We start from the raw sequence: 20,056 nt of genomic DNA on the forward strand, positions 1-20,056 counted from the left end.
GCCTGTCTCAGTATAATTTGACACCAAACTTTCTGAAGACTGTATCTTTGTGTACACATCTCACATGTCAGATCATAAAAGAGCCACACTTCTCTGAAAAAGCAGAAAGTAACTTGCAAGGTCATCTCAGTAAACAGTGAAGAGACTTGTACCCATGACAAAAGGCTGAAGCAGGATGCTGATCCTCAACTGTGTTTATCTTCAGAACACAGGGAACACCTCTACAGGAGTAGCATAGCAACAGGAGGTGCAGTGTCTGCTTAAAATGAAGGCTGACCTAAGGCACTCCTCACTGTCTGCAGGCTGTTCTGACCCTTGTAATACTGGATCAGCAACGTGCAATTGGGCTACCAAAAGCACACAGCCTTTAGTTCATGTTAATCCCCTACATTATGGTGTAAGCATTACATTAATGTGCTCTGGAGGTGAAGACACACACGCAGAGGCAGGCAGACAAGTCCTGCAGGGCTCACTGGAATCAGCCAGGAGGCCATTTGTAACCTGCAGGAATTAACTGAGCACAGCTGGGCACGAACCAGAGCTGGCACCAACAGAAAGAGAAAGAATTTGTCCTGGGAGAAGCCGGAGAACTACGGGACAGTGTTTAACACTGGAGGTCCAGTTACAGACCCTTAAAAAGCAAGTTTTCCTTCCTAATTTATCTTTTATAAGCATGAGATAAGAGTAAACTAGATATTCTGTATGTGACCTGGGGTTTAAATTAGCAAAGTGCATGCTTCATTAGGAAGCTCTGAATCTTAAAACCAAATCAGTTTATATGAGTTTTTTAGAGAATCAACTTTACTGCCATAATGAACACAAATAAGGACTTGGGTTATTCTTGGTGAATATAAGTAGAAAAAGCACTCTGCAGTTTGGAGAACATAATTTTCTTTGTGCTGATGTCTGTACACTGGGCAACATGTGCACTTAACTCTCCTTTCCTGGGTATTAATAAACACAGGGTTAAGTTAAAACCATATATGTTCGTAAAAATGCATCATAACCATTTGCAGTCTTAGTTTGGACTGTACATGCCATACATAATACCATACATGACACTGGTACCCCACCAACAAAAATGCTAATGCACAGAAAGGAGAGATGAGGAAGACTGGGGCTAAGGCAATCCTTCTGAGCATGATGCTGCTGATATGCTAGAGCAGCTACCTAAAAAGTAGGCTTGTCTTTCATCCTGCTAAGAACTTTCTCGGAATTGACAAAATCGTCTGTGCTTTGAAGTCTCTGCTGAAAGATGGGCTAAACCCAGAAGAAATAAATAGAAGTTTCTGCCTTCCACAGAGTTATGTTTTATTTATAAATTACATTAAAGTTAGAGAGTGATTGTCACGGACACCCGCGCAGGGACTGGAAAGGAACATGTGCGAGAAAAGAGTTGACAATCTCCTCCAGTTAACCCATGGGATTCTTCAGTGCTCAGTATCCTGCATCTTTAAATGTACTTTAAGGTAAACATTCATTAGCTGCACTTCTAAAAACATTATTACCCTTGTTAGAGCTATGGCTTGTTTAGATGTTGTGTACATTATACAGCCATCTTTGAAGTTAATTCAAATAAATGGAAATATTTCAAGCAACTTCCAGCATGAAGACTGCTTCAGCTCTCAAAGCACACTTTGCTCCCTGATTATTAAGACCAGGGGTTTTTTAGCACCTATCAGTTCCAGAATTGGCATTACTGGGCACCAACCAGTGCCATTCAAAGCTGTTCTCCTCTATCACAGACCTTGATAAGGGTGCCACTGGCATTCTATGCCAGTGACTGCAACTTCCTCGGCTACAGCCTATCATGTGCTGTCCCTGGAGATAAAATAAGCTGCGGTGAAGGAAAGGTTTAAGCAGATTTGACTGAGACCAAAAGTAGAAAAATAGTAGTGTCATTAATGAAAATAGAAGTGTTAGTTTAATGTTGGAAAGTAAGACTGGTCCCTCTGCAAACACCTGAAAGTATTACCCTCGATTTTGTATGTGGAGTCTGTTATGAATTTATTAGAAATGTACACAGATCACACTTAATTTTGTGATCTGGATTATCTTTGGAGGCAGGTATAAAAGCATGCTTCCTACTAAAACTATACAGATCTACATTTTCAGATCTCCTTGCACAGAGTTGCAGAAAATCAGCCTTCTTCACTATAGAGGAAAAAATCGTATCACCAACTAAGGTAAGTGAAAACAGGAAAACAAGATTGCTTTTGTTGGGTGACTGCTGCCACAAACCTTCTCTCAATTCTTTCCAGCTACAGGAATTGAATGGAATGTAGTACAGTCTAGAAGGGATCTTTAATTGATTTGCAGCCACTGAAGTTTCTTGAAGAAGTAGCACACATTACCAAAGTAAACATGAATAGATATAATTCAGTTGCTATCCTAACATTTACCCCAGCATTTCATTTTGAAAGACAGGATAACTCATAACTAATAATTTCATTTTTTCATAACAAATATTGTCTTGAATCAATCACTCATACAACTTCTTACACATTATACATATTATAAAGAAATCAAAAACATGTCAAAATTTAAAAAAATAATGTTTTGCAAGGCTTTAAAGGACTTTGATATATGTTTCTAGATATTTACTAATTTCTGAGAGCAACATATAAACATTTTTATAAGGTGTTTAACTGAATCAAGTAATCTGCTCTAAGGCCATAATTGCCTTTGAGAGTAGAGAATGTTCAGAGATCCACCAGTGTTCAAAGCACAGGAGGAATACTAAATCTTACGATACTGGCTATTATTTCCACTTCCACACAAGGTCATACAGATTGAATCTACATGGGAAACCCTCTTTTAAATCATTCTTAGCCCTCTCTTAACACACAGACCGTGATGGCCTCACAATTGAGTTCTAAACAATTTGCAGACTGTTTTGGGAACCAGCAACACCTTTTTAGAGCAACAGCTAAAATGTCCATTTGGGACATTAGAGCAGGACAAGCACTCTCCTGTTTTCAGTCTCTCCTCCTCCAGTTATGTCTTGACTAATTAGTAATTCCTTTATAGGTTAGGAAAAGCATGAAATCATTAATCAGGAATTTAAACTTTTAATGTACACTTGTACATGTTATGCAGTTATATTCTTTCTCATTATCAGTGAAGCACATGCTGTGTAGAGGATTATATTTTCCCATCAAAAATTGCATCTTAAATCATGCCACAATATGGTCTCTTGCACAACTCAGGAGTATTGCAATTTGTGTCTTACAATCCTTATCTAATGATTGCATAAGTTTTGATTTCTCATCTCTTTCAGTCTTTAAATCTTTCCCCTTTACTAGGGCTCCTTTTTAGTATATTGCAAATGAAAAGTGTCACCCAACACATACTGAATTCTTCTAACATACATTAATTACAGAAAGAGCAGGGAACAAATAAAGTATTACAAGTGCCTGCTGGGAGGCATCTAACACAAAATGCAGCATTTCCTGCTCCTGCCCCACACCAATCTGAAGACTGGGTGAGTGCCCTTTAATATTTCATTCTCAAGCTTGGGGTGTATTCTCTAGCTGCCCAGTTTCCATGGCAGAAAGTGAGACTCCATTCCCACCAGCTGTTCCACAGGCTCTGTGTTTTTGTGTCTCTTCTTTCCTTCTTCTGAAGGACTTATATTCCATACACTACCCACACATGACTGGGCAACAGTCAGAGGCACAAATTTAGATTTGTATCTGAACAGCCTCAGAGCCTGCAAATATGGGAACACATTTTGGCTCAGAATGATCAGATAATCATGTTAAAAACCCAGACTTTTATTCTCTTTACAGAGAAAGAAGCATACAGTGCAGAGAGAAGCTGTGTGACTACATTACAAAACTGATAAAGATGCATTAATTGCTAGATGCTGGACACACTGAGGAAATTTTCATCCTCACCATGGGACTAATGGGCACACAGATCTTGCTGCTTGGATCATAAGACAATTTTTGTGTTGAACTCTGAAGAATTTTCTTTGGTTCATTGCAATTCAATGATATTCTCTTCATACTGGACAACAGGAATCAACCTACCACCCCTGCCACCAAAAAGAAAGAAAAACTACTTGACCTATTTATAAACATTTATAAGCTTGTTCCAAATGCTGAGGTTGCTAGGGGGATCAGGTGTTGGTCATGGGCTGAATGCCTTACTCTCCTTGGTGATTTGCTGGGTGAAGTTGACATGCAGGAAAATCTGTGCCATCTTCCCACCAAAACCTTGAGAGGTGCAAAGACAGCCATGATGTCACCTCTGTGCCACTCCATGGTGAGAAAGATCACACTGTACTGTCCCCATGCAGCCACAGATAGCAATCACAACTGGACAATGACTCAAAAAGTAAATTGAAATCTCCGTATTTAATTATCCCGTAATGTCTGTGTGCCTCAGTGTGTTCACATCACTATAGTTCCAAGACAAAATAAAGAAGAGTATTAAAACCTGGGCTTCAGGACTGAAAGCACCACTGCTGTTGAACTGTTTTGTGGCTGAAGCCCCTTTAGTCACTTCTAAGTTCCAGATGAAGGGAGTGGGATGCTGAGATTGTGTGTTTAACCTGTCTAAAGGTTTTTCACATAAAATTTCAATCTTTCAGAAATATTCAATAGTCCTTGAGCAATTTAATGAAAAGTATTTCAAAACATGTTTCAAATGTTTCAAGGAATACATACCTTGTTTGTGAGTGACACAACACAATGTAATCTATGTTAAAAACAGAATTCTTCAATACTAATCACTGAAATCTCTTTACTATGAACACTGTTTCATCAATTTAAAAAATGTAACAGAACAGAGTTCTGCTGTCACTTGAAAGTTTCTAAATGCAGGAAAACTTAATTTTACCAAGGAAACCCAAAGTGGTAACTTCTAGAAGACTTAGAGAAGATTTTAACCCAGGCTTTGCATTATAATAAACTGTCTATGATAATATGAAAAAAAAAAATCCTTTTGAAACAGCATGTTGGAAGCAGCAGCTGTCAGGAACTGTAAGTGATAACTCACCCCTCTACTACTGCTACCTAACAGGCGAGAAATTGGATATTAAATGTGGTCAGCTAGCTTCAGTATCCCAGCAGTATTTCTTTTGTCAAAATGATCTGATAACAGTGAAGATTCATACTTTAAGCTAAGTTGGGTGCTTCATCTCTCAGCAAATTCAGTGCAGAATGACAGATTCTGCTGAAGGAGGATTTGAAGGACCAAAGCTATGAGCCTGTCTCTCTGTGGACTCTGTATGGAGCTTAGTTTCACTGTAATAGCCATGTATGTTGGAAATTGTCAGTCAGACCTTTCTTCCACATCCACAAAATCTAAAATCACATATTTCTGACTGGAGAGACAGAAGATCCCAACTAAAGTTAGCATTTCTTCTACGCAGTATAAGCATATTAGATAGGCCTAATGCATATAATTCTGAAGTTTGTGAAAAAGGGAAACATATCAGACTATTATATATGCATTAACACCTACAGATGTGTAAAAATAACTTTAAAAATACTTTCATTCGTCAGATTTTCAATAAACAAAGTATTTAATTTAACACAACAGAATTTACATTATGGTTTCCTTTTATGTTTAGTCTCTGAAACACAAATAAAATTTCAGGCAGCTGCTTTGTCTGCCCAGAACATTCCCAACCTCCCTTAATATTTTTATGTTCACTGGTTCTAAGATTTCTTTCTTCTTCATTTTTCTTTTATAATCCAGGATGCAATTACTTCTCAGCTGATACTGCAACTCTCTGAAGAGAGCAATCCCTCTTTGTAAGTCTAGCTGAGGCCAAAAATAGCTCCGTCAGCTTCTGACAGGCTGAACCTAGCCAAGTGAAATGTTTTAACATTTTATCAACTTAATGAACAGTCTTATTTATAATGTGGACAACTTTACTGTCATTATATGCAGACTGCTGAATAGGTTATGGAATGCATTTGTTTGGGGGAAATCAGAATATATTAAGAAATAAAATGCAATTGTCTTATATACTATAAACAATTTTAATATTAAATATTCTTTGCCCATTTGAAATAAAGGAGGGGCTTAATGGTAACATCCATAACTATAAAAACACCTGAAGAATCACAATTACAAATAACTAACCTCCAAATCATGAAAACTTGCAATATGCAAAAATTACTACTACGAACTTCTATAACCAATTTAAATATTACTGTTAATGTAACACTGGAAATAACTATATAGACTAAACAGCTGCAGAGACCTTTAGTACTTATAGTAGAGGGGAAAGGTAAAAAGTACAAAATTAAAAGTCTAACAGAAAAAAAAGTGTGGGTTAACAATTGCTTACCCTCTTTTCTGCTACCTCATCCTCTCCTGTAGACTCTTTGCCATCATGTTCATCTCTCAGGGTTGGCATATGCTTTTTGTGTGCTGGCTCTCTGTTTAAGGTTGTATATCCTACGTGTTCATAAATTGGATTAATTGTCATCTTGGAAATGTATTCAGCTGCCTTCGTTTCAATATAAAGAGTAATCAATCCATCTGTCACCAGGTCATGGATGGACTCAAAACGTTTCTCCCCAACAAAGTGTTTTCCATCGTAGTAGAGTCTGAAGTTTCTGGTTTGACTTCCAAATCTGCCTCAATGAAACGGGAAAGTTGTTTTTTTTAAAGAACAGTAAGCAGAATAAATAAGAGTAAGCAAGCCTTTGCAAACAATTAAAAACACTTTATCACTTAAAGCTGTGACTATGCTCTGTGTCTGGTCCAGCTGAGCTGGGGAACTACTACTTAGCACAGATAGGAAGGAGAGATCAACAACAACTGCAGATAGATAGCCAAAACAGTTACTGTCCCAGAAGGAGCTGTTTGTTCTGGTATTCTTTTAGCCTTTCCATTATCTATGGAAAAACTGAAAAATTACTTCACACTCCTTATGGTTTTTTTTAGTGCTTCGCTACTTTATCACTGTAGTCAATTTGCTTGGCTCTGATATGAAGGGTTCTCACAAGAGCCCTCTATTACAGCCGATCAATACGCAGTTTTGATGCCGTCTCAGACCTCTGCTCCCCTGCTTGCTTGCAGGAAGAGGCCATTCAAGGTTCAGCTGAGCTCCAGTGCCAACAATTACACTGAAGCAGAACTGCTGCCAGAACCGGAGCAGCACAGGACAAAATGGCACAAGGGCAAGCATTCTTTATTCCTGGCCAAAGGCCCAGGACTAACTCTTCAAGCTTTGTACAAAAGTCCTTCTGTGTAATGCTTGTTAAGTCCCAAGCTTCAAGCAAATCTTTGTAATATACAGGATATATAACACGAAAGCTATCCAACACCAGCCATTCTGCATCAGGATGGAACAGCATTTTTACACAGGCTCTTAGCAACTGCAAGAATGCTGAATTTACCTGAACAGCAGCATATTTTTTTAAAACTGCACTTAGAATCTGCAACCATTTTCTGCCTCAAAGCAATCTAAACATGTGAAAACTAGTGTTTGCACTTGGCAACATTTCCTGTGGAGAAGATGGAGGCAAGAAGCTGATTTCACAGCTCACTCCAGTGCTGTTCCGTGGTCAGACAGCAGTGAGGGTATTGGGCCTCCTTATGAGGTCAGATGTGCCAAATAAGTTTTAAGAACTAAATTTGAAAGGATGGATTGGTTTCACTTTACAATCAAAATTTTCATTGGCGATGTTAAGGAACACAGTAAATAATGATACTTTGCTGAAGTGGCTCCTCTTCTCAGCAGGGCCTCACCAAACAGGGGAAAGGATAATTTTAGAGCTTGCCTCAGGTGAAATCCTACAGTCTTCTTAATTCTGGAATCTGTATTTTTTTCTCTGTTCTACATCAAAATGCCAAATCTTCCCATTGCCCTATCAACAGTTCTGACAGTGACTGCAACTTCAGAAGCTGCTATTTCTGCAAAACACTCAAATGTAAATGGAATCTGCATCCTGCTCAGTAAGGAAAAGGGACACAATGTGTAGGAATTACGTGGGCATTTTCCTGCAGATTAACTGGTACTTCCATGCATATTTTTATGCCATACAAACTAAAAATTCATTGAATCAAATATGAGAAATTACAAAATGACAGAAAGAAATATGTTTTTACCCAATGCTAATTTCATCACAAGATGCAGTTCTGAGTGAATACAAGTCATTCAGAAAGTAGAAAGATAATGTCCTAAGTTGTAGCAGAAGGGGTAGATGTATTCAGACTTACTCTTCAGGGCACCTTTCTACTCAACACAGTGTATGGCAAACAAGCTTTGACCACAAGACATCCTCTTTATACACCCTTGACTGTCAGAGAAGTTCGCATGAGCCAAGAGTGCTCAGCACTTTGCAGTGCCAAAGTGAGCAACCTTCACTGTCATCTGCTCAAGTCACTGGGCATAATGCACATTGAGCACATACAAGTACCTTGATGGTTCTCACTTCATCAGGAGAACCAAATAAGTTTGAAGGTGAAGAATAATGGGACTTAAATGACATATACATTAGAATTACTTATATTAAGAGATGCAGGTCAACTGCTGTTCTAATCAGTAACATCTGCTCTGACTACTTAAAGCAGTTTCAAGCAAGTTGGAGGTCACTTATTGCTCTTGGTTTTCTAAAAGAAAAAGTATTTCTTTTAGAAATAAATTTTATCAAGAGAGGATAAGGTGCAGAAAAGCATCACAAGGCCTATTACTCAGTGCACAGTGTTTTGATTTTAGCAACATCCTCAAAATCTAAAACCAGTCTTGTCTGGTTCTGATCTCCTGTTCTGAAGAACAAGATGATCAAATGCAGAAAAGAGACAGAACTTCTTAAAAGGTTAGTTTTCTCTCCCACAGGATCAGAAGGTGCACCCTCCTACCCCAGGTATGTTTTTCTGAGCAGCCCCTATGCTGTAGATCTGTTCAGACTGCTGCACATGAAGTGTATTGTTGAGAGATACTGTAAGGAATAGAGTTTCCAAGAGATGAATGATTTGCCTTTATCTAATCTCCCATTTGTTACAAATCAATTTTTCTCTATTCTTTTCTAATTGGATATGTTATGGAGAAAGGTACTGGTTTTCAAATAGAATCCTACTAGTAATAAGGCAATAAACCCCCAAAATCGCCACAAATCAATGAAACACCAGTCTTTTACAAAGACTGTACTGTCAATAACTTGTCTCAAAATCAAGTTTTATTTCTTTCAAAATAATTTAAATTTTTTCCTGACCACATAATGACACTATTTTTATCAAACTGCAATATTAAAAAAAATACATGTTCAATTGAAAATTATTATTAAAGACTTAATCTTCAATCTTACTTAAAACTATGGTTTAAATTTTTCCACTAGCAAGACTATTTCCTTATGTTTACTTTCTGTAACATTCCTGCAGCCTAGTTAATTAGACATCACCGTGGCAACTAAGTAGAGCCGAGATTTGATATTTCAGCTTCCTGATGCTCTCCTCCTAAAGGCAAGTACTAGTACCAGCTGTTTTTTGTTTAATAAGTAGAAAGTGGGACACAGATAAAGTATGTTCTCTTTTGGTTTATACAGGGGAACATCAGATGTTTTTCCAAGAAAAAGAATTAGATCTGTGACATGTCAAACAGTCTCATTGTGTCCACTGTGCATTTGTTTGCAAGCAGCAGGACTACAGATAAAAGACTTTTTTTATTCCAAGTTATCTGAAAAGCAATCACTGTCTAGCTTCTTTGGTTGACAGTGGGGCAGAGTAGATAATGTGGGAAAATGTATTAAACAGTAGAGCAAATGTGGCTGGTATTAAAAGATAATAAAGGACTGAGGAGTTGAATTAGGTATCATACCATGAGAGACATTCTGAGATGGCCTCAGAATCAGCCACCTACCTGTATGCAGCATTCAGCAAAGAAACAAAAGGAAGAAGGGAAGGATTGAGAGCACAGACACACTCTCTTACCATCTGAGAGGATGAATTTTATAGTCCACATACAGAATTGTACAGTAGCTATTCACCACTTTCACAGGCTATTTTATGATGAGAAGAATTTCTAGACAGAGGCATTGTTTAGAATACATAGCTGCAATCAATAAACAAATTAATATCCCTCAGAACTACTCGTGTCCTCCTTACGTTTCAAGCAACTTCATACACTGAACTGGGAAAACTTAAGACTGAGCCTAAAGGTCACTTGGACTTAATCTTTCCTTGGAGAAAGAGTCTTAATGTGCTTTGTAGCCAGGAGGCAAAAGTCTCTTAAAATTAGGTGCCAGAATTTCAGTTCTATTTTCTGAAAACTCACAACCAAGACTTACAACTAGAGTCTTGACACTCCATAAAAAGCCACAGGAATATAAGGAATCTTGCAATCACAAGTGTCTCTTAATCATGCTGTGTTCTTGGGAGTGAAAACAAATTATTCCATAGATCCTCTTTTGGCCTGTTTCCTTGTCGAAGAAAGACAAGCCTTGCATGCAGCTTAAATTATCCCTTATCTTCTACGCAATTATCCCTGAAGGTCTCCAGCTCCTGAGAGCAGCTAATTTTTATTTTTTTTTAATATTCATTGTCAACAACATTTCTGATGATGGTCAGGAAAATGCAGAACTTGCCAGCTTCCCAGAATACCTGCCTGACAAATAACATAGTATTCAAAACCTGAGCAGTATTTTACAAGAATACAATATGTATAAATGCAATCAAATGCATTAGGGGTTGATACAAATGGAGACAAAAAATCCTTCCTGATAGATGGCTGGGAAGGGTGGCAGAGTACAGTCACTATGGATAGTTTTCCAGAGTCATTTGGAAGGGCAGTACTGGCTAGCTGACTGTTGCTTGATGAACATTAATTTAGTGTAAAGTTATCCCTAAAACCTGGTAACACCCATGCTGAATGCATGATACTTGAGTTCAGCATGGAAAAAGTATGTTATCCTTCCAAAGAGAAAACAGATCTTAGAGCTGGTACTGCAACATGTCTATCCCCTGCCAGTGCAGACCCAACCTTCGACTCCCTCTAACCTGGCTGAAACAAAAAAGTTCAGAGCTTGTAGGGTATCACTGATAACAGCTTCCCAGCAGTCTCTCTCAACTGAGGCTGAAGACATCACTGCCCAAACTTCCTTTTCCAAGCCAGAAAACAATATTGCATAAATAGCATGCCAACAGCAGGCAGGGAGGACTAGAGCAGTGGCACTTCTCTGTGGATCATAAGCACTGTCAGGGACAAAACAACTGCTCTAGGGCAACAGCAGCAGGCACTAGTTGCTGAAAACAATGAAGAGAAAGTATTATCAGCCCTTGGTACCTGTAATAGGGCATTTCACAAATAAATCTAACAAAATTAGAAAATAATTCCTTTGCTTCAATGTATTATTTTACCATTAACAGCTGATTTCACCATCTTAAAATTTTGAAAAAATGTCAGCTGATCATGTCCTATGGTATGCTATCAATATGCAATAAGACCATTTAATACTTAAGGTAAATTTTACTGTTCTTGATCAGTGATAAGCAATTGAAAATAATCTGTTTGTTTTGAACAGATGCATTACCTCTTCTTAGTACTGTGCTTGTATGCCTTATTCCATTTAACCTTATATGAATTTCTGGGATTGATTTGATGATTGAATCAGATTCAATACCAATGTTTTGGGCACTGTTTTACTGCCTTTTCTACCTGATGAAAGTCCCATGCTTCCTGGAAATAGACTCACTGTGGTTAGTGGTTAAGACACATTTGAATTCTACTTACACACGGAAATGTATTAAAAGCCTGGTATCTTCTCTTTACATGAGAGCAATATTTGGAGACCTATGAAAATGTGCAAGCAAATTTTACTCTATGTAAAACATTTTAATTTTAGGTCATATATGACATTGTTTTTCTGGTATATTTTGAAGTAGAACAACAGCAGAAATGTAGCAGGAATTTCACTGCAATTGTGTACTATGGAGAAAAAATTGCCACAGAATAATGCTTAAACATGTTCATTTTTGTTTCACTTAGATCAGCTTTTCCTACAAGGGCTTAAGTTCACAGAGACAAAGAATGGTTGGAAAGGCACCTTTAAAGGTGTCCAGTCCAATCCCCCTGCAAGAAGCAGTGACATCTTAACCTAGACCAGGATGCTCAGAGCCCTGTCCAATGAATTTTCCCAGGGATGGAACATCTGCTACTTCTCTGGGCAACCTTTTTCAGTGTTTCACCACCCGCATCATAAAAAAATTTCTTTTGTATCTACTCCAAATCAACCCTCTTTTAGTTCAAAAGTTACTCATGACTGTCATATTTCTCTTTTGCTTCTCTAGACTTTCTCTAGAAAGGCTTGCTAAAGACACTAAAAGCAACTTGCTCTTAATTTATCCTTCTAAAACAATATGGATATTTTAATTCAGTATATCAAGGAAACCAGAGTGGAGGACATCACGTGAAAACCCAAAGAAATGTTGTTATTGCAAAATAGCTTTGCAAGTTCAGAAAAGGTTTTTGGAGAGCAAAGTGGAGCAACATTGTTTTTGCTGTTGTTCCTGTTTGTTTGGGCTTTTTCCTAAGGTACATGGCAGGTTGTTGTTCGGGGTCTCAAGAAAACCCAAATTCACTTAGATTAAAAAAAAAAAAAAAACTACAGTAAGATTTCTATTCCACAGAGATTTTGTCAAATCTGATTTGCCTTAAGCCACTGCTAATTCAAAGCTTACAAGGCAGGTTTACTTAACTTACTTAAAGGTATTACAGAATTTGCTATTCACTTAACTTGTTTTCTCAGTAGTACTAATCTTCTAGCACTCACTCATCACTTTGCAAACAGTGAGATTCACCAATATACTCATCCTGCTCTCTAAATGGTTTTTCCTCAAAGCTGCCTTCCTTAACAATAAACCAGCATAATAACATAAAATGAAATGGTTCCTGCATACATAACATGCATTGTTAGAATTCTTGGGGCTACTAACAGCTCATCAATGAAGATTAATAGCTTTTTTACTACTATATTCTGTTTTTCTAGAATACAATTTCTTCTTTCCAAGTGCAGCAATAAACGGGGCAGATGTCAATTTATTACTGAAACTGTTAGAGTTCATTTATCTCAAGATATAAAAGAAAAAAAATTAGCTTGATTCTCTTCCTAGCACCTATCAAATCAGGAGGAACCATACTCAACTCAGCTGAGCTTCCTCAACTATAAAGGAGGGAGAAGGAAACAGAAAACTGGGCCAGAGCCAGATAATGCTTATTGGTGTCAGTTCTTTTGGTGTTTGAATAATTAATAAATATTTTGATGAAAACAATTATGACATTAAAAAACAATGTAAGGTTATTGTGTGTTATCTTGAAAACATGTCTATAAAGCACCCACAGTATCTACAGCTGATGAAGTACAGGAATAAAGGCGTTTCTCCAAATACAAACATTTCTAAATACGTATTCCAAAAATATACAAAATAAGAGGCCAATCAAAAGGACTAATTTGCAGATAGATTTCTACCTGGCATTTTCTAAAAGCAGTAGGAAAAAGACGCATTCCAGTAGAACTTGCAGAAGACAGAAAAGATATATATGCTTTGACAGGAGAGGAGAGCACAATGTACTTGCATACACAATTTGATTATCAATTGATTGCATTGCAATTTGATTTTTTCAACTATTATTTCAACTCCAACAGTACCCAGAAGCTTTAAACCAGGCAGACATTATGCAGCATAAAACCAGCAAAGTCCAACACAGATTCCTGCCCAGGAGCTGTGACTGGGGGTAGTCTGAGAGATGGGGTACAACTTTTAGCGTGTCTACACCATTTTTAAGACATCCTAGACTTTTGTCCTGAACAAGCATGTGAGACAATAGAGAAGAGAAAACATCTTCTCTAATGGAGAAATAAGGCCTGCAGAACTTCATGGCCTAAAGCCAAGTCATATATGAAGCCAAGAAGTGAGCCCAGACCTTCTGAGCTCCACCACGGTAGCTCACCACGAGCCCAGTGCCTCTGCTGCTCATCAGATCACAGCAGAGCTTTGTGGTGCAGCAGGAGCTGCAGCCAGGGTGAAGGACATAGCATAAATGAACATGAGCTCTGTACACTGAGCACAGGCATCTCTTGGACAAGTTCTCAAAAAAAGTTCACAACACACTGAAGCAGAGAGTATTCCTCTGAGAAGTGCTGAACTTAACACCAGCAGGAGAAAGACTGCAGTAAACTGAATTGCTAAAGATAAATTAGACACTCTAGCCAAAAGAAAACAGAGCTGACAACAACAACAGATGGGAAGAGGAGGGAAGGAGAACAGGAACACAGCAAGAAGACATGAACCATAAGGAAAAAAGCATTCTAGTCTGTGGGAGGACCTAGGTAGCCAGTTAATTACTCATTAAGGTTAGTAGCTATTTATTATTATTCTATATACTTAAGGGTAGCCATTTCAGTAGTCCCCAGGTGCACTTGCATAAGGCAGATGACAAGCAGACACCTCAGGTGTTTACTGATAGCTGAACCTTACATGTTATTGACAAACTAACAGAGTCAATTATTTAGTCTGAAATTTTATGTAGGGAAAGAAACTTTTTACATAGAAGATCTTTTAAATAGAGGGCCAATTGTTTTACTTGAAGCAAAAAAGCAAGCTCCAGAATTTATTACCACCTTTTCCCCTGGTTTTTTTTTTCAGCTAGCAACCAAGGAATATTGTATGAATATTTTAGAAAGGATTCTAGAAGCTGAATTCAACCCTTACTACTGCCAATCACTTCATTTGCAAATCAGGTAAAAAGAATACACAGAAAGATAAGCACAGTATAGTCTTTAAAATGGTCTTTATAATTTTTTCCTACCAACTAGCATGATGTCAGAATACTGTTACCATGGTAAAGTGAAGAGATGCAGTTAGCTACTGCTTTGCTGGGCTCCTTCTGACTACTTACAGATCAGCTGTAGATGCAGGATAAACTATGATCAGATTTTGATACATTCATAATTGAAAAACATAATTCAGCTATTATCATGTAGAAAGGAGTTTCAAACAATTCTTCTTTCCCCAATTGCTCTCCCATGTCCTAGCATGTACAACAAGGCTTTTCAGGAGAATGCAGATCAACAGTTTTAATATCTGAATTCAAGAAGCCTTTTGCAGATGTTGAATACTACATGTGTAAGTAATCCCACAGCAATCCACACGTGTTCTGGAACAGCACTACACGTGTCCCAGAAGAGCCCACTGAAAATAAACAGCATCCAGCTACCAAAGCAGTCATCCTCTGAAACTTAAAAGGTTAATTTGCAGCATTATGCTCTAATAGCATACCAATTAGGTCACCTTTTAAAATGCTAGTGGCTAGTTTCGTAAAAAAAAAGTAATAATTTAGGGATTGAGAATGTATGTATGAATTTGCATAATACTTGTAATTGGTTGACTAAAATAAAGATTACTAATTTTTAACATTCATTTCACCTGAATTCTTTCCTGGTGCTACATAATCTTCAATGTGCCCAAACCTCCAAACATAAAGAAAACATGACTCATAATCATGGCTCACATTATTTTTTTTTTAATCATACTGCAGAACCTTATTTCAATTCATCCTCAGTATCACAACAATAGAATTTGCAGGAAGGGAAACCATGGTAACCAATTAAATGTGCTACAGTAGCTATCTGCTCAAAAGAACATGCAGTACCATCACACTTCAACGCCTACCACTAGCACACTCTCTACCCATTTCCTCTTTATCCTCATCCTAATTATTAAACAAGCTCCCCACACAGAAGGCTACATTGCAAACCATGCCCATTGTTACTGTCATTTGCTATAGGTTTTAACATTAAGCAATGTACTACATTTTTGACAAATGTAAAAGCAGATCTAATAGCTCCAGAAGTGAATTAGGAATTTTCATTATTTTAATCTGCTTGGAACATTGAATTAATATTACAATGTATTTTATATATTTTTATGCTAACAGAGACCTGCTGATATGTATGCACACAGATATATATCTACGATAGTTTTCTCATGTTAGTAATTTTTTTAAACCTCAAGATTGCAAAACATTTTCAGTGGCATTCTCTGATTGATTAATTAATTAGTAAAGATTGGTGAATGCATCCATGATTAAGTAGAGGCATTAAATATAGTAGGGTGCTGATTTGCTGCTCCCAGTTGTGTTTATGCTTCATTCTCCTTTATCTGAGCTGACACAATTTTACAGGCCTTCTTAGGCTCTGAACATCAATTTGATTTGAAGACAGCTCTGAATATTTAGTCAAACTTTCATACTTAAAACAACATTTAAATTATCATTTTCTTTTTCTTTAAGAACATATTTCTACCTCTGTTACAAATTCTGAAAAAATTATTTTCTGAAAAAACCCCATCTTTTGTTTCAAATTTAGATTTAAAAGGTAGTCTGCCTTTAGAAAAGTCATGATGCAAATTAATTGCCCAATAATGGATGAAAGTAGACAAAAATAGCTCATCATAAGACGATCAAAATGCAGCTTGTTATATAAGTGGAAAGCAGATTTTACAGTAACTCAACAGCAACTTTAAAAACTGAAAAGTTTTTTTTTTGGGTAATAGTCACTTTCCCTACCTTACAAAGAAAAAATATTCAAAATCTTCACTTTGAACTCAATCAACTATTCCACAGTATTGCACTAAGAACAGCTGACTGCTTTGCTTAATCTTGCAAAAAGTATTATTTTTCCTGTCCTATATTTGGTCATTTAAGTGGTGCTAGGCTATGTCTGTAGCTATAGCAGCTCAGGAACAAGATCTTTAGATCTACTAAAGCTAGTTCCATAAAAGCACCACAGCCTAATGCTTCACAGTGGCCAAAAACTCATTTAGAAGAGTTTAGAGAACAAAGAACTAAAACACCTGCCTGCAGTTCATCTTGAACAGGATGTGCAGCCCTGGCTGGTATGGACACTGAGATTTTGGACATCAGCTACAACAGCTGGAGGAATCAAATGTAACACTGAAAGCGTTCCATGATGATTTGAGGAACTGTCTGGCTTGGGTCCTCAGGACAAATCACAAAAAGCTTGTTCTTCTCCATTTCAGAAAAGATGGCTGGAAACATTCCATTACAGAGACATCATACCTTGCCACAGGAAGGAACATGATCCTGTTTCACTACACTGCTCTTCACGACTGGATGCACTGGGTTTTTCAGGATTCCCAGGCACGCTGACACAAGCACAGGAAGAAGACATCTGCTAGAGCTGGACGTGCTGGGCCGTCTGTCTCACTTTTTGCCTGCCTCCCCAGCAGAGCCATCGGCAGCTACAAGCCAGGAAACAAACCTGTCTCAGTCTCAACATCAGCTGCTCCTACCCAGAGCTACCATCTCGGAACCCAGAAAGAAGAAAAAGCAAAAAATAATACTGAAGCGATCTTAACATGACTGCTTCAGAGAGAGAGTGGCACTTAAACCTAGTATGAAAATACCAAATTTGTTCATACAACCAGAAGAGAAAGGGTGTAATTAGAGACCATGAACTCAATCAAAGCTTTCTGTTGAACTTGGAAAAGTTTTGCTCATACATACCATCCTACTGACAAGCTCTAGTTTTGGCCATGGAAATTACATTCTTAAATTCCTGCTGGGACTATCTAAACTGCAGATGGGGCTATCTTTGCCATCTGGCAGTGTTGTGACCCAAACACAAGTGATGCTTTCAGAAAATGATAGAGCTACATAAACTCATCATGGCAATCACAGCAAACTTCTCACAGTCAGGATGCACAGAGAGACTGCAGAAAGGACCTAGTCTTTAAGTGAGGCTACAATGTCAGAAACACAGTCAGTGGGCATTTTGGCTCATGGTTATATTCTGCATTTATAATTCCAGGGAGAGGAAAAATGAAAACTGAGCAAAACTCTCTCTCCAGTCAATGGAAACGCAGAGTCCTGCTACACTGCCTAGCAGTAAAAAAAAATAAATCCTAGTGGTAAAATTCCAGTGTGTGGAAGACAGAGCACCACAGTTCACAGAGTTCCACCTAAGATATGAGAGTTAACACCCTCATTTATATACTTAGAAGACCAACAGCAAGACAACAGAGCATTACCTGCTGTGGGAAGGAAAACAGCCACCTAGACTCACTGCCCTTGATACACAAGTCACTTACCACTTAAACATAATGAAATGGCTGCAAGATGCTGCAGTTTCAGTTTCTGTTGTGTTTTCCCAAACACTGAATTTCATCAAAATAAATCAATGATAACAACTTTGCTATCATTTGAATCCTTTTCCCAAACTGATCACATTTTTTTCTCTATTTGGTATAAAACTGATTTCATTGTTTTCAAAGGGGTTTTCCAGTGTGAGAGATACCATCAAACCTGGGAGAAAACTGTATTTTGACCTGCTGGACTGGAGGTGCATTTGAAAAACAACTTGTAGCAATACATCCTACAAGATGCTCAACAACTTCATCTTAGTCTACAGGCCCTGTGTCTTCTGCACCACTGGAAGCAGGGGGTGGGAACTCTGCCTTCAAGCCAGGTGTTAAAACAACTGATTTCTTTGTAGCTTTAAAAGAATATTGCAAGAGCAGAAGATTATGAAATTGAGTATTATTTTAATAAGAAATACCAAATTTACACTGTAAGTGAAAGTCAGTGTAACTGTCAATAATGTTTCTCTTTGAAATCTTATTACTACAGAAACAAATATCCTATGAAAATATACTTTTCCCCCCTGAAAAACTAATTCATCACAACCTATTATTTCAAGTCATTATTATTTTAATCATAATCTTATTTTACCTATATAAAACTTCCAGTAACTGCATCTTCAATGTTTTTCTGTCCCACTTAGATTTACAGCATTGCTAATAATCACCATCTCCCATCTGAGTACTCAGGAGTATTGCACAGGCCAAAATAACCTCCTGTATCTTAAAGGTAATTAAGCTATTTAAAACTTACAATTACTTTTTGAGTTTTTTATTTATAGTTGACCCATTTGCCAGAACTTTGCAGAATGCAGAAGTAGACCTGCCAACAGCGTTAGCTAACAGGTTTTCAGACAAAAAAGGCCTCCTGATTTATTGCCACCCCACAGAGAGACTAGGGAGGACTAAGTGTTCTTCAGCAACAGCTACCTGGGCAGTACATGGCAGACTAGTCAGGGAACTCATAAGGTGCCTTTTATTTCTTGATCACCTGCTGTCCCAACATCTGCATGGGTTAACATCTGTATCATAGAGAGAGAAGGGCAAAATGAAGCCTCACCAGCAAAACCCCAATTGCTGTTATCCTGATGGTGCAAACAATAAGGAATGCTAGCACTTCAAAAAAGGTAATGCAAGGTTAAAGATACCAAATCTGTAACTAGGGTAAAAAAGTATAACGATGAAAAAGAAATTTAAACAATTACTAAGAATTTTATGATCTGAGGTCAGCAACACAGTAAAACCATTTGAATATTTTATAAATTTAAAAATGAAATATTAATTACTGACCTTAATGCCAAAGTGTAGGTTCCAGGTTGCCTTTGGCTTTCACGAATGAGATAGCTTCCCTCTGCAACACTTAATAATTGGTCAGCTTCCTCTCTTGAGATCATCCCATGGAATCTAAGGAACAAAAATTTTTTTTGAAACACATGCCTCTTCTCTTTTAAATCACCTTTTGGTCTTCATTTAAAAAGCACCAACAATAGTAATTAAAAAAGAAACAAACATAAAAATGACTGATTTGCAGGAATCTACAGTTTGAATTAATTTCCATTTCTGCCTGTATTTGAAGTTACTTCAAATGGTTTAGAAAGGCTTCTAGGAAAGAATATCTATGAAACAAGTATATTGCTTTTAAATCTGCATCTATCAATTTAATATGTAGAAATAAATCTGTTTTCTCCTGCTGGCTTCACATGTTTTGTGCTAGTGGCATGCAATCAAACATATTGAAGCATTCAAGGATATTTTATGCAATCCCTGAGATTTTAGCAAGTTGCTATAATCTCAGTAATTGCTGATGTAATAACCCAGCAACACTACACATCTTTTACCAAAATAAACATAAGATCTTCTTTGTTCCTCCACACTAAATCTAACCACCTTTGCATTAGCAGCCTAAAACAGAAGACACATATAGACTGATCATATA

At 37.5% G+C, this 20,056-nt stretch overlaps 1 protein-coding gene and 1 long non-coding RNA gene across 2 annotated transcripts in view; one reads left to right on the forward strand and one right to left on the reverse strand.

The window, feature by feature from the left end:
* CHN1 (chimerin 1) overlaps window positions 1-20,056 on the reverse strand; it is a 93,182-nt gene that overhangs the window by 42,011 nt on the left and 31,115 nt on the right. Inside the window, exons 6-7 of the mRNA XM_068195927.1 lie at window positions 19,411-19,524; window positions 6,308-6,596 (exon numbers count right to left, since the gene is read on the reverse strand). Of these exons, the coding sequence (XP_068052028.1) occupies window positions 6,308-6,596; window positions 19,411-19,524 (403 nt within the window). The remainder of the gene's footprint in view (window positions 1-6,307; window positions 6,597-19,410; window positions 19,525-20,056) is intronic.
* On the forward strand, window positions 7,590-9,428 carry LOC137477179 (uncharacterized). The gene is made up of 3 exons (XR_011000858.1): window positions 7,590-7,753; window positions 8,807-8,834; window positions 9,349-9,428. It is a non-coding gene; the product is annotated as an uncharacterized lncRNA (long non-coding RNA).

The sequence above is a fragment of the Anomalospiza imberbis genome, chromosome 7 (genome assembly GCF_031753505.1).
Source record: "Anomalospiza imberbis isolate Cuckoo-Finch-1a 21T00152 chromosome 7, ASM3175350v1, whole genome shotgun sequence".
Taxonomy (NCBI): domain Eukaryota; kingdom Metazoa; phylum Chordata; class Aves; order Passeriformes; family Viduidae; genus Anomalospiza; species Anomalospiza imberbis.